Genomic DNA, 15999 nt, shown 5'->3' on the forward strand with positions numbered 1-15999 from the left:
GTTTTCTCTCACCCACTTCTCTCTTTTCTCTATCTTTTACATAACAAAAACTAAGATCCGAGATCCGAGTGTCGTTGGTGATTTCCGCTAACCAATAACACGGATTGATCTAAGTCAAGTTGTGAGATCCATCTAGAGGACCTACAAGGTTCAAAATAGGATTTAAGAAAACAAAATAAAGCACAAGACTTAGACAAATTTGGTTGTCGGTTTAGTATTTATGTTTTTGAAAGAAATATATATTACCTTTATAATTGCTTATTTTTAGTCTTTTCGTCGAAAATATATAAGTGAATTTATTTTAAATTATTTATAAAAAGTTGGGTCATAATAATGATTAGTCGAGTTATTAAGTCCGGACCCGAACTCAACTTTTTGTTTGAGTTCGTGTCTAACATGACAAAAAAAATATTATTTTCAGATTTTGTGAAGAAAAGCATTTTGTTTTAAATGTTTAAAAAGTATATATAACTAAACCGAACCAAATAAATGCAAAAACGAGTTGGGTTAGTTTTTTATTAACAACCACTTTGAAAAGTTGTGTTCAACAAAGTATTTTATTTTAAATAAACCAAACACGTTGGAAAACAACATATGACATACCCGGATTAGATGACAAAAAGAAAGAAAGAAAAAGAAAACTTGAGTTCTTCACGGTTTGACTTTCAAAGTCAAACTTGAGAATAAAAACACTTCTTGTTAATGAATTTGGAAGATGAAGAATGACAAGTGAAAACAAAAGAATGAGTGACTATTTTATAGGAGAACAAGGTTAAGGAAGATATAAAATAATTTGAATAACTAATTAATGATTTTAATTCTTTGAATTGACCATTGACTCATAAATAGAATTGAAAACATGATTTGAATGTTTGAATATGGTGATTTCATTATTAAAAATTTTTGACCAAATTTAAATGGTGTATGAGGATATTTTTCATCTTTAAAAAAAAAACTTATTTTAGGTAAAAAAATGTGGCATAACTAAATTATAAAAAATGTACTTTGATTATGCATCAATAATGTTATTCATGTTATTTATGAATAAAGAAAAAAAAATCATGAGAGTTATAATTTTTATTTGTATATATATTAGTAACGATTAATATCATTAAATAACTTTAGGAAAGAAAAAATATTACATATAAAATATGTAGCATATGGTTATGTCACACCCCGACTAACACAATGCGTAAGCGTAAAATGGGAATGTAACAGACACCTCTGGTATCAACACATTGTTTATAAAGAAACATTACAAACTAATTTACAATATATTACATTTCTTTGTTCTATCATTGTTACAGTCTAGGTGATACAAACAAAACTAGTTAGTTAACTATACGTTCTTACTACTAACGTCTTTGCTTCTATTCACATAGCATCAACCACACATCTTGAGCAAGTAACAGATCACCAAATAATTCGATTTAGGTACACCTGAAAAGCAGTTTAAAACGAGTCAACTACTAGAGTTGGTGAGTTTAAACGAGTTTCAAGAAGACAGTAATGAGTATTCACAAGTCAACACTTGTAATCATGAAATAAGTATGTATGTATGTATGAATGTAAATGATGTAATTATGCTAAGCTAACAGTGAAGCCTTGACTGTATGTGCTGCGTGCATCCATTTCCCACGCTCAATCAACCATTGTGACCCTTTCCGCCCACAACATGCCCCTGTAGCTATGTCTAACACTACATAGCCTGTTTGTATAAATATGGTCATGTGCAAACGGCGCTATGTGACACGGCAACCAGGCCGATTCCGTTTGGGTTTGTCAAACCAATAGTACTATTCACAAGCCACCGGCTCGAAGTTAATCACTGTGATCGTGGGGACTTTCGTGTGTTAGCACTTAGATAATTCATCATCAATACATGTTTAAGGTATGTTATATGTAATCAAACATGCTTTTCACCCCAAAAGTTCGTAAAACAGTTTAAAAGTGGGGTCATGAAACTCACAGTTTAGTAGATAATCAGTACTGTATCAGCTCGTGGTTTGTTCGGTCTGTTATCAGTAGTTCCTATAATCAATATTATAATAATATTAATATTTTAATATTATTATAATCTCAATACTAAACTGGGCTATATAACTAATCTGGGTGTAGCTAGAACGCCAGAAAGTGGCAATAGTCTTAGGTTGTGATGTTGTTCAATGTCTAATACTTCAAACCGAACTTGGCTCAGATTTCCGTTTTCCCAGCTGGCCAAGTTGTTTGTTTACACGTTCAGTAAACAGTTATGGATAAAATAAGCTTGGGTAAATGTATTGGTTAATAAAATGATTAAGTTATAAAGAAAGATCACATACTGGGGTCCCCGGATTAGCCACGGGGCCCGTTTCCGTTTATTCAGTTTGATTTAAGAAGAAACGCGCACAATCCATCCGGATTGTCCAGGTTTTTCATAGAAAAGTTCGTTTTTACTTAATTAGTCCGAAAAATATGATTTTTGATCACTCTTGGTGTTTTGATATTTCCGCAGGTTCGTTAGTCGCAAACTTGTCGGTTTTTATAAAAACTGAATTTGTTTAATATTAAAATTAGCATAATTAATTAACCGTTAATCATTAAATTATGAAAATTTAACCACTTACTCAATTAAAATATGTAGATTTTTATAAAAATATTTCTGGAATTTATTTACTGATTTATTAATTTATAAAAATTCATTTTATCAGCTATATTTCGCCTGAAAATCGTCCGTTTACCCCAAACAATTTCCAAAAATTCCACAAATATTCCTGAATGCTCAAATCATGTCCCAAATCAACCTATATCAATTTTAGAATGTAAAAAGCTCGTGCGATATTCTTTTCGGTCCAAATTCGGCTATAAAAATTCACACGAACGCATATAAGCAAAATACCTTTAAACTTCTCCAAATGATCCCAAAATTCATATGTGATCAAAATACATCAAATCTGAGTTCCCAGAAAAATTTCATAATTTTTGAAGTATTTTAGCTATTTTTCCCAAATAAACGTCCCATTCGGTAATAAATTCGCCAAATACTCCTCGGATGGTCGAAAAATTACCAAATTTGAAAAGAGACTCATTGACATGGTCCCTGATGTCCCTGAAAATTTTCAAGGCCTAATAATATGCACTGCACAACCTTAACCTAAATAGCCGTAAGCGAGTGTTTCGGCATTACCTTAGCGGGTTTGGCTCGTTTCTGACTTTTTAATCAAGTTTTCAGGTTCTTGTGCTTCTAAGCAAGCTAGGTACAAGTCCTATATCACAAAAAAAGCAATTTTTCATCAACATAACAGCCCTTAACTTAGGGTTTCGGCTAGTGCACCAAAAACGAACTTTTGAACCGTAAAAACGCCGTTTCAACCCTTTCATCCGTGTTTATGGCCAAAAAAACTATCAAAACAGGTTCCTTACCATGTGTATGATCAAAACATGTTTATGGACCATTTTTGGGATTTTTACATGGTTAGGAATGATTTTTAGTAATCAAGACATGCTTTTATGGTATTAATCAAGGTTAAACATGTACAAAAGCTACTTATTTAAGCTCTTTACCTTAGGTTTTGAAAGATTTCTGGAAAATCAGCTTGCAGCTGCTTGGACCTCAACTTTTATAAACCAAAATGAATAAACAAGCTTGCAAAACAAGTTTTATAAAAAGAATGGGGGGTGGGGGTGGGCTGTCCGATCGGAAGGGTTATGGGCCCATTTTGGCCCAAGTTTCTGATTTCTCAAGCCCAAATATGAAAAGTCTAGTCCAAATTTAGTTCGGGTTCGGTTTTTGGCGCGAAAAACTTATCGGGTGCGTTAAACAGCGCGAAAACGAGTGTTTTTCGGTTAGTTTTGTGTAAAATTATAAAAACATACTATATGTTTGTAAAAATCAAAAATATTTTCACGGATCGCTTAAAACATTTCAAGTAAGTGTTTGGTAAGTCTTTTTCGGCATAACGGATGATACAATGCTTGGTTTGTAACTATCTTTCGCGTTTAAATCTATAGCGGGTAGTTAAACGAGCATATTTTCGTTTAACTTGTTTGCTATCAAACTAAGATCATATTTCTAATATTTTAGTTTGTATAGATCGTATATCACTTATAGATGGCCCCCCGACATATCTGGGTCATAACCCGACCCGTTCGGTTAATCGTTAGTTTGTTACGCAAAAGGCGTTTATTTGCTTAATCGGTAAATACGTACTGAGGTGTACCTTGTTTTGGCTCAAATGTCACAGGTTATATGTATAATTAAACGAATCACATCGAATAATAAAACGGGTCAGTTTCAGGTTAAAAAAATAATAAAATTTAACGAATGTTACAGTTGGTATGGTCTAGAGAGGCTTACTTATCTTATAGTTTAGCAGCTATATTTGTCTTTGGTTTCATTGTTTGTTGTTTTGTCTGGTTCAATAATACGGCTTATCCTAGTGAGTTTTATGCACCCACTGGACCAGAAACTTCTCAAGCTCAAGCATTTACTTTTCTAGTTAGAGACCAACGTCTTGGAGCTAACGTGGGATCCGCTCAAGGGCCTAGGCAAATATTTAATGCGTTTCCAGACCGGAGAAGTCATTTTTTGGAAGAGAAACTATGCATTTTTGGGATTTGCATGCTCCTTGGAAAAGAAAAAAAATGTATCACAGTTTAGAAAGATATTTGTTGGTTTGTGCAGTGACTTCATTTTAAGAATTAATGGTTAACATTATGATACTAGCGATTACATTGTTAAGTACTTTTAAACTATATGCAGGTTTCATAGTGTTGGTTGCGTCATTGCATGTTGCTGCAAAAAGAAAATTATTTTTTTGCTTTCTTGTGTTAAGGCTACCGCACCCCACAAATTTAGGCGTCCCCCCTGGGAACACATACCGTCAGCTGGCACTTGGCAGTCATTGTGTTGCAACAAAAGCATAACTCTCTAGCGTAACACACGGTGGGACGAAAACCTGGAAAGGCTCGGGATTCAAACAGATAATCCACCCAAAGTGATACAATTGCGGATTGATAAATAATAGAATTTCAAAACGATTTATATAATAAAAAATATAAAGAAACGGAAAGACAAAAATAAGTCAATATATGTTAATTATTAATTAGAACATTTATTTATACGAATTAAAATGTAACGGAAGTTACGGAACTGAAGAAAGAATGTGGGCCGAGCCCAAACTGAGTCCAGAAACTCCAAAGCCCAAACTCACTTTTTCAAACAGCCCAAGCCCACAGTGTAAACGGTTATTCTCGTTAAAAGTTGACACACTTTTATTCACTCACCAGACGGTTATTGAACTTATTATTGTCATTGTTTCAATCCCACAACTCCTCTTTTCCACCGATTATTTTCTTTCAATCAATTGTATGTAAACCAATTATATAACATGCATCAAAGAAAGTCTCTTTGAAATAATTTTTAGGAACCGGACCAGGTATGGTTAACAAAAGTCAATACTGGGTCGGGTAGGAACCGGTTCAGGGTATAATCAGATATTTAACAGGGCTTTCTCCGGATGGTTTTCCTTGGGTTTCGGATAGGGTCGGGTTTTGACCGGTATTTCCAGTTCCGGTTCCGGCGGGTCCAGATCTGAAATTGAAGGATTTACACCTCAAATTCTATTTAACTTTTTATAGCTGTCGAAGTTAAAAAGTTTACACGTTACCGCCTAATTAGAAAAGCACAATAGATACAAGTTACGTTGTTTTACATTCCTTCAAGATAGACTTATTTGTTTTTGTAAATATATATATAATAATAATACATGGTTGTTTTCAGTTTTCACCAGACAGTTATTTTTCAATCCCACAACAACAATATAATATACTGACGTGAACCAACAATTGACTGTAAGTAATACCGTTACCATCTTTTTAATGAATAATAATGTTATGTTACATAGTTTCTTTCACAACCTACTTGGTATTTGAATCTTTATGATACATACCCATGTAAACATATTAATTGCATAGTTAAAAGGTATCCATTGACCGGATCAAAACTGTATGTATTTGGTTTGTTTTAAACTTATGTTTCATGCTTAGTATTTCATGCTTGTAATATATCGCGCGCTATTTAGTCAAAATTGAAAATTTGGGATGTATGTAGACATGTATAAATTGGTATATCCGGTGAAAAACCAGTTTGGAAGAAACCGGATCGGGTTTAAAACTGGTTACGAGGCAAGAATATTCAGCCCGATCAAACCGGTTTGGATTAGGTTGAAACCAGTTTGAGAACAAAAACCCCGTTTTTTGGCATGTTTTTCGAATCGGGTTGGATCCAAAGGGCTGGGTCCGGTCCTAACTGGTTTGAGCCAAACCGTTTTTTTTTTATAGCGGGTCGGGTTAGAAACCAGGTTGGCAGGCCTAAACCGTTTTTTTTGTATGCATCTCTCTCTCTCTCTCTCTCTCTCTATATATATATATATATATATATATATATATATGCATATTTGAAAAATTACATATAAAATTCCAATTTGATTAATTCCAATTAATCGCTAGTTGGTACCCCAACGGGCGACTAGAATGGAAAGTGTGTAGTTTAGGTATACATTGTCATGCTTGGTGAAGGTTATGTGATAATAACTTTGCATATAAGAATATATGTTGCTCAAAATAAGTGAATATTGTGCATGCACCAATAAATGATATCTATTCTTCCCATACTGGTTTTGATCACAATGATGTATAAACATTTCATCATAGTGAACAAGTTTTTAAACTTTTATGCAGGCATATTATTACTGCTTATCAAATATAATGAGTTTCAACAAGCATTACAGTATTGTGATCCTATGGATACTCGTGTTGGTTTTACAAACGACCGACTCGTTTAAATGGTTTTTCACAAGTGAAAAGGTTGATTCTAGCAAGAAACATTCACCAGAAGGTTATGATCATGATATTATTGGTGAATTTTCGATGGAATCGTTTGATAGCAAAAAGGGTGTGAGTTTGGTTGAAAAAGCAAAGAGAAAGGTGGCTGCTTTACCGAATTCTTGTTGGCAAAACGCGTATCAAAATTTGTTTGCGGGCTGCTCAGAGATTCTAGCAGACGAAGAACAACGGTCCCGGTTAGCGTGGCATCTTAGTGATTGCTTTCAAAAGGATAGTGGGAGGTCTCCTTTTCCTTATTGTGATGCTAAATCACTCATGGTTGATTGCTTCAAAAGATTAGAAAAAGAGGCTCATAGGGTTTATCTTGAGTTTTACCTTGAAACGAACTCGATTTGCCATCAGTTACAGTAAGTTCTCGCTCCCTGTGTGTGTGTGTCTAATGATGCATTCTTTTCAAAATCTATAATGTTAAGAACTACGAGAATCACATAATGCACTTGTACATCTAGCTGTCAGATGTATCACATTTAAAGCAATAGGTACAACTGCATTCAAGGGAGAAGCTTGTATTGTGGCCCGGGGTGGCTTCGGTCACCCTTGTTTTTTTTCTCAGTAGTATAAATTTATGTGTTTTATGTCCAAAAATTTTCGAAAATGTTGAGCCCGGTCACCTGGTTTATGAAAATTTTTATACGTAGCGTAAATATACTCGTTTTCGTCCAAAAATTTTGAACCCAGCCACCCTGGTTTATGAAAAATTTATGCATATTGAGTCCGGCCACCCCATAGTTTTCGTTCAAGCTTCACCACTGACTGCATTATGTTCTTGCAATCTTTAACATATTTCTTGGTTCAGATTTGAGCACTCCCTATATATAATAAATATATATATAGGGGGACATTCATTTCAAAACTAACAATATGTTGAGAACTGCTAGCACCGCCACCACATACAACATATAGCATATGTTCATATTGCTTTGATTGTGGTACACAAGACAGATATGTAACTACCCATTTTTTCTCTGACACTATTTCTAATTATCTTTTACGCAGTAAGTACAAGTGCTTTTATACTCTTCTTGCACTTCTCGATATAAATTTGGTTCTAAAAAGATTGTGTCCCCGTATATAGTTACATATATCATATGTGTCGAAGCATGAAATGGATCTGACCTGATCCATGACGATGTTTCCACGGATTTTCGAGATGAACGAGCCACGTCTTGATCTTCTTCTCCGGTTGCTTGAGACCTGCAATGGTTTTTCGGGGGTGTGGAGGTGACTGCTAAGAGATCTAAAAGATCTCTTGTTTACAGACACAAAAAAGTGGTGGTGGCTCTTATTGAGCATGACCTCTTAATAAGGAGGTGGAGACCTCCTTATATAGAGAGTCTCATGGCCACCATCATGGTACCCTAATGGGCCTAGCCCAGTTAGGGTTACCTCCACAAAACCCCCTCAGCCCAATAACATTGTATTAGTCCATATAATAAAATAAGCCAAACATAATAAATTTAGGGTCGTAAAACCGGGTTTAGTACCATACCCCTACAATATGGTTACTAGAATTGATCTTTGACTGGTTGTAGGACCGATGCATTCAAGAAACAAACCGAAAGATTAGTGAATGAACTCAAAAGATCTGCTGAATATGCAGAAGACAAGTTAGACAACATACACAAGAAAGCCGAAAACCTGCTGCATAGTTCAGATAATATTCATGATTCTTTATCTTCTATCGATGATCAAACACAACAGCTGGCTGAATCATCAAAACATGTTGAAGAGCGTGTTAATATCGTATTGGAGCATTCACACTCGGTTTACGAACAGTCTCTTAAAATAGCGGACTCTCAAACTGAGCTGCAAAAAGGACAAATGATAATGAGTGAAAGGATAGATGAAGGAATGATGATGGTTAATGAGTCTGCTAATAAGTTGAGTGAAGAAATGATTAGTTTAAGGAATAAAGCGGCTGAGATTGAAAAGGAAATCGGTAAAGTTGGAGATGCAATGTTTAAGAAGATGAATACTTTACAAAGTAAAGCTGATGATATTGAGAACATAACCGAAACTTCATTAGACAAACAAAAACAACTTATCGAAAGCCAGAGTTCCGCCCTTGAGGTTCTTCAAACCGTCACACGGTTTCAGTCACAAGCTCTAGAAGAAAGCAGGTACAAAATAACATATATATATATATATATATATATATATATATATATATATATATATATATATATATATATATAAGTATATAGGATGAGTTTGAATACAGAACTCTTAAATAATTTAAGAACTTTAAGAACTCTTAACAATCAGTCATTTTTTAAAAACTTTTTTACATATTAATACTATGTGAGGATAGTCTTGTCACTTATATAATATGTATATTTACGATTACAGTTATGAAAATTAGTTTTTACACATATCTAATTTTTTTTAAGCACACGTAAATTTGTATCTGATTTGTTAATTTACACACGTGTAAACTTGTGATTCATATATGTAATCAAAAAGTTTTATATAAAAAACGTTAAAACTACTCTCTATCAATAATAATATATAAGAAAATTTCAAAAAAATAGTTTTTTGTTAAGAGCTCTTATATAATCATATGTATGTGTATTAAATTATTAATTGAGTTTTGAATATTATTGCAGGGGAAGCCTGCAGCAGTTGATTTCACTTGGTCAAAGTCAACAGCAGGAGCTCATACAAAGGCAACAACAACTTAAACAATCTCATGATGATCTAGTTGAGAATTCAAAAAATATATTGGCTGCTCAGGTTCACCTTTTTTCCATATAATTTGTTGTATTTTTTTATTTTTTTTTTTAAATTCATGTTTAATCATTCTGATGAATTCATTTGTGTTATATAGGATATATTCAAGTCAAAGCAGTCAAGCATGTTCGCTGCAATCGACAAACTCTTTACTCTACACAACGCGATATTGCTTGAATCGCGTGTCATCAAAGCTTTTCTCGTGTATTCAATATTAGTATTCACTCTTTACATGTTTACAAGTACAAAACAAACCTACAATGTGAGATCCAGGCTATACGTAGGTAAGAAACCGATATTTGACTATAAACGAGTAAACTTTTAGAAGTTATTTTATCTAACAATAATCGTTTTTTGTCAGGGTTATGTGTGACATTTTTTATTGAATACGTGGTGCTTCGATATGGAAACAATATTGAACAACAAGGATGGATTATAAGCATAGTTCGGTTAACATTTGTGGTACTCGCTTCGTGTCAACTTTCGTATGCTGTTTACGCATACAGAGATTACGAGACGTTGAATCACGAAATGTTGCAATCGCTTATTGCGAAGGTTAATGTGATGGAAGGAAATAAAGGGTTCATGTGTGAAGATAATGATAGTGATATTGACTGGTCTTCATGGATTGATAAGGATATAATATCTGATGATGAATTGGAAGATCTTGACTATTGTTTGCAGCCTGAACAAGTCAACACGGGCTCGATTATCGCTAGAGGATATAATCTTCGTCGTCGCGGTCTATAGTTCGATTTTTATTATTTTGTAATCAGTTTAAGAATTATGTATGTATCCATATAGATAACTATGTATGTCAATGCTAATTGTTCAACACTAATAATAGTTCAAACAGGTCAAACATAATAACAACATTCAAGTTTGCTTAATAATACTTTGAAATATATTCGTTATTGTAAGATCAACGACAATAATATAAAATTATTCTAGTTTGACTTTCCAAAGTCAACATTTATATTTGATTAAAACCATTCAATTTGTCACCAAGAATAAAATGGAGAATTTGCACCTCAAATTCTAGTTTGACCGTCTAAAGTCAAAATATCAAACCCTAATAACAATCGGTCTTTTGGTGTCCGGATTTGTTGTTTATAGTTGTCGAAGTTAAAAAGTTTACACAGTCTACTCACTAATTAGAAAAGGGAGTTCTTTTGTTTGTTTTTGCTTTTATAATTTATAAATATATATTATAATACATTTTTTTACAACCGTAAAAAATGAACGCTATCTATGAAAATTATGAATGAACAACTATTGGATTTTGTGGACCGGTTCGGTAAAGTCAACGCGACTGATCGAGTTTTGACCCGTAAGAGTTACACCTTAGGTAACGAGCATAAAATCCACTTAAATTAGTTAACCGGTATTGACGAATAATTAACGAGTATTATTGTTTGTACTAAATATAAACAATAGTTATATTATAAAGTTTGTTTACTAGTGAAATAAACTTGTAACGGGCTTTTAAACGGGTGTCGGGCTTAATTAATACGAAGGACACGGAAGATGGTTATGAAACAATATTATGATTAATATATATATATATATAATTAATCATCTAGTTAAAAATCTAACCTAGCCGCAAAGAAAGACTTGGACATCACTCCAAGAATTTAAAATCCCATTAATATATTGTGGTGCATGATCTCACGTAGACCTGCGGATCGACGGAAACCAAGTTTAAAAGCTACAGGTAAACGCCGCAACAAATCAACGCCACCACCGCTCGACGCCGCGTAGTACGCGCCGTCCAGCGCTGCTGCCGCTGACCAGCCGCCACTGCTCACGCGCCACCGTCACTCGTTTCGTCACCTAGCGTCACTCGTTAACTCTCGGTGTCCCGACCGGTTATTCATTAATTGAGGTATTATTTATCTCATCGGTAGTTTTATAATTATTGTGCTCGTATGGTGTTGTAACCGGATCCTATCGGGTTTAGCTTCGGTGCTGTTTACTCGTTTATATTCCGCTGCGCATTTATTAATTAATAAGATTAATTATTATTTGTCACATTTATTGAACTGGGTTTAATAAATAAAATTTTGACTGATCACCACTGAAACCCAATAGTGGTATCAGAGCCTTGGTTACAACGTACGAGTCGGTTCCGGTCTTTTAACCGGAATTAGAGCAAAACTTTAACTGGTTTTAAAGTTTCCAGTCTAATTAATTTTTAGGGCAACTTTATATTTTGGTCAAAATTTTATTTTGTTTTATTTGACCAAAAGTTTGCCCGAATTTTGGTTGTTTGTTACGTAATACGTAAATCTGGCCCGGCCATGTATATGGTTGTTTGTGATGTTTTAGTTTTGGTTTTTGGTTTTGACCATATGGATGGTTCAAATTTGTAACGGTTAGGGTTTTTTCTTTATTGTATTTATTTTTGTAATATTGTATTTTATTTATAAATATTGTAATAAACGAAGACCCGAAGACAAAGACCATGGAAACTAAACGGGAATCACAAAGTCAGTGGGAGATGCTCAAGAAGACGATTGGATGCACTCAAGTCCATCCTTGTGGTTGTTTGTGTGTTGTGACCCCGTGACCCGTTCGGTCTTGCTAATAGGCTCTAGCAAGATCGAACAATTATTGGCCATATAGATTTACATATTTATTTATTGCTTTTGTGGTTGCTTATTTTTATAATTGTTATATAATAACCAACCTCACACCAATATGTATATTTTAAAAGGAGTTTTAAAATATTGAAACAATCATAATAAAACAAGTTCTAAAGGGGATTTTACAACTTGCCAAATTTTGTTTTTAAAACAAAGTTTGATTTAAAACAAATTATAACCAATCATGTTTTGCAAAATTATACTAAATTTGATTTTCCAAAACTAAATAACTTAATAGGTATTAACTTAAAGTTGGTTATTTATATCGCGACGAACTTAGTTTTAATAGGTTATATAAAACTAAGTGTCCTGAGAGATGAAAAGGTTCATCAAGTTGTCCCGATTAATAAAGTAAAACTGGAATATACTCTATTCAATAATATTTAAAATTAATCCCAATTTTAAAATCAATAGTCCATGCCATCCTACTATAAGTCACACTTGAGGCATACTGCGAAACTTCAAGTGTTTGGAGCTACAGCACCGCACTTGATTTCTAGCCTATCCCTTCAAGGTGAAAGGGTTCCGTTGACACATCCGGCCCTTTCACAAGTGACTATACTAGGGCGACTATAACTTTACTCTCTTGTTATGTGCTACAGCTGTCTGGAGACTAAGGTGGGCATAGATGAGGCTAAACGTATCTACTTAGGCAAATGTTGTCTTAATAGGCCTCATAAACGAGAGTTGTGCTCTATTCACAATTGGCAATCGTTGTCTGTCTGCCTGCCTAACCACTTACTAATGTTGTGTGCTACAGCTGCCATTAGTAACTGGAAGCCAGATTCTCAAGTTCCTATTTACTAATGTTATTGGGTCATTAATAATAAGATTAAAACATCGAAAAATACTAATTAAAATTTACTTTTGCTTATTTAAACAGATGTCTACTGATAATAACTCCTCATTCACCCTCAAGGCTATCCTTGAGAAAGAAAAGTTGAATGGCACCAACTTTCTTGAGTGGCACCGTAACTTGGGACTTGTTCTTAAGATGGCAAAGAAGCACTATGTTCTCGATGGACCTGTTCCAACCAAGCCAGAAAACAATACTGCTGATGCCAAGGGGGTTCTTGACAAACATATGGACGACTCTGCTGAAGTCGCCTATATCATGCTAGTCACCATGTCTTACGAGCTTGCTAAAGGCTTGGAAGATTTTGGTGCCTATGAGATGCTTGAGCAACTCAAGAGCATGTTCCAGAAACAAGCCCGTCAAGAACGCTATGACACCATGAAACAGCTTATCAGCTGTAGAATGGAACAGGGATCACCTGTTAGTGTGCATGTCGTCAAGATGAAAGGGTACATCGAACAACTAAGGAAACTTGATTATCCCCTGTCAGATGAAATGGCAGCGGACTTCATCCTAAACTCTCTTCCCAGCTCTTACGATCAGTTCGTAATGAATTTTAATATGAATGGCTGGGTGAAGACAGTGTCGGAGCTTCATGGAATGCTCAAAATGGCTGAGATGAATATTCCCACTAAGACAAATCAAGTTCTTATGGTTCGATCTGCTGGTGTCAAGAAGCCTAAACCCAAGAATCGGGGTAATAACGGTAAAGGCAAGAAAAAGGTTACTGTTTCTGTCAAGTCTGTCACCAACATTAACAAGGGTGTTGCAAAGGTACCACCGTCGCCTCCTGAGGAGCGCCAGTGCTTCAGGTGCAACAAAATGGGACACTGGAAGCGTAACTGTCCTGACTATCTTGCTGAGTTGAAAAGGCAAAGGACCAATGGTGAAAGCTCCTCTAAAGGTATTTCTATTTACGTTATTGAACTTTTCATTGCCTCTAGCAACACATGGGTATTTGATACCGGATGTGGTTACCACATCTATGTCTTGCAGGAGCCTGAAAACTGGAAGAAGTTGAAACAAGGCAGCATGGAACTCATCGTTGGTGATGGGAAGAGAGTCCCAGTTCTTACAACTGGCACATATCGTTTTGCTTGTTCATTTGGCCTTGTAGTTACTTTGAATAACTGTTTGTTTGCACCAGGTTTGACCAGAAACATTATTTCAGTTTCTTTGCTATTTGAACTAGAATTTAAGTACGCTTTTAATGGTATTGCTATTTCTGTCACTTGAATGATATCTTTTATTTTGAGGCTAAACCTCGAAATGGTATTAATGCGATTGATGTTCAAATAAACAATAATGTATATAGTCTTTCTAAACGTATCAGATCTGGTATCAATGATACATTTCTATGGCATTGCCGACTTGGCCACATAAGCAAGACACGAGTTAAGTGACTCCAATCCGAAGGGATTCTTGAATCCACAGAACCAGACTCTTTTGATGACTGCGAATCTTGTTTAGCTGGCAAACTCACCAAAGGCTCCTTCACTCATAAGAATGAACGAGCAAAAGATCTGCTAGGAATCATACATACTGATGTATGCGGTACTTTCAGAACCATGTCTAGGAATCATGAAAGATACTTCATTTCTTTCACTAACGATTACAGTCGATATGCCTATGTGTATCTTATGAAACACAAGCATGAAACCTTTGAAAAGTTCAAAGAGTTTCAAAACGAAATGGAAAACCAACTCGGGAAAACTATTAAAATGCTTTGATCAGATCGAGGCGGAGAGTATCTCAGCTCAGAATTTATACATCATCTGAAAGAGAGTGGAATTATTTCACAGCTCACTCCACCCAGCACACCCCAACACAATGGCGTGAGTGAGAGGGGAAATCGAACCCTGCTAAACATGGTCCGATTAATGATGTGTAGAACTAACTTGTCTCACTTCTTTTGGAGCTTTGCCCTTTTGACCGCCGCCCGCATTGTCATTCTAGCTCCAACTAAAAAGGTAAGCAAAACCCCATATGAGATATGGCATGGGCGAAAACCCAATTTGTCTTTCCTTAGAGTATGGGGATATGATGCTTATGTCACTAGTGATTCTGATGATAAGCTCGATCCTCGCGGCGTAAAAGTTCTTTTCGTCGGATACTATAACCAAAGCGGATATTATTTCTTCCATCATGATATAAATGTGATTTCTATCAAAAGGAAGGGCCACTTTCTCGATAAGGAAATCTTCGATCGAGGAACTGGAGATAATATTGTCGATCTTGGAAGAAATTCAAGAACCACAAACAAACGCTGAGGAAGTTGGAACGTCTGATCAACAAGTTGTTGTTGCTGAGACATCAAACATGAACACAAGCATTCGCAGAAGTAATAGGACTCGCGTACCGAATTCGAAATACCTATGGCATCTAGATGGTCCCGAAGTCCTTTTAGTAGCCGAGTCAAGCGACGAACCTACTAATTACAAATCTGCTATCTTAGATCCGGAATATGAGAAATAGAAAGATGCCATGAACGCCGAGATGCAATCTATGCGTGACAATCAAGTCTGGAACTTGGTTGAGCTACCCCTTGAATTTCGGGCAGTAGGGAGCAAGTGGATTTTCAAAACGAAAACCAACATGCATGGAAATGTATACACCTATAAAGCACTGCTAGTAGCGAAAATCTTTACTCAAACTCAAGGTGTTGACTTTGGTGAAACCTTCTCGTCCATTGCTATGATCAAATCGATCAAGGTATGCAAACTGAATAAATCCATTTATGGGCTCAAACAAGCATCTCGAAGATGGAATCTTTGTTTTGATTAGAAAATCAAAGAGTTTAGTTTTGTCAAAATGAAGATGAGCCTTGTGTTTACAGAAAGGCTAGTGGGAGCACTATATCATTCCTCATCCTGTATGTGGATG

The 15999-nt window shown here is 35.2% G+C and overlaps 1 protein-coding gene across 1 annotated transcript; it reads left to right on the top strand.

Annotated features, from left to right (window-relative positions):
- The first annotated feature begins 6745 nt into the window (after positions 1-6745).
- Positions 6746-10429, top strand: LOC143585490 (protein GAMETE EXPRESSED 1-like). The gene is made up of 5 exons (XM_077067267.1): positions 6746-7232; positions 8418-9005; positions 9492-9618; positions 9713-9899; positions 9977-10429. The coding sequence occupies exons 1-5, from the start codon at positions 6748-6750 to the stop codon at positions 10363-10365; spliced, it is 1776 nt and encodes a 591-aa protein (XP_076923382.1). The 5' UTR covers positions 6746-6747; the 3' UTR covers positions 10366-10429.
- Positions 10430-15999: the final 5570 nt, after the last annotated feature.

The sequence above is a fragment of the Bidens hawaiensis genome, unplaced genomic scaffold, assembly GCF_021521415.1.
Source record: "Bidens hawaiensis isolate Kalapana, Puna unplaced genomic scaffold, B.hawaiensis_p1.1 tig00033865_1, whole genome shotgun sequence".
NCBI lineage: Eukaryota > Viridiplantae > Streptophyta > Magnoliopsida > Asterales > Asteraceae > Bidens > Bidens hawaiensis.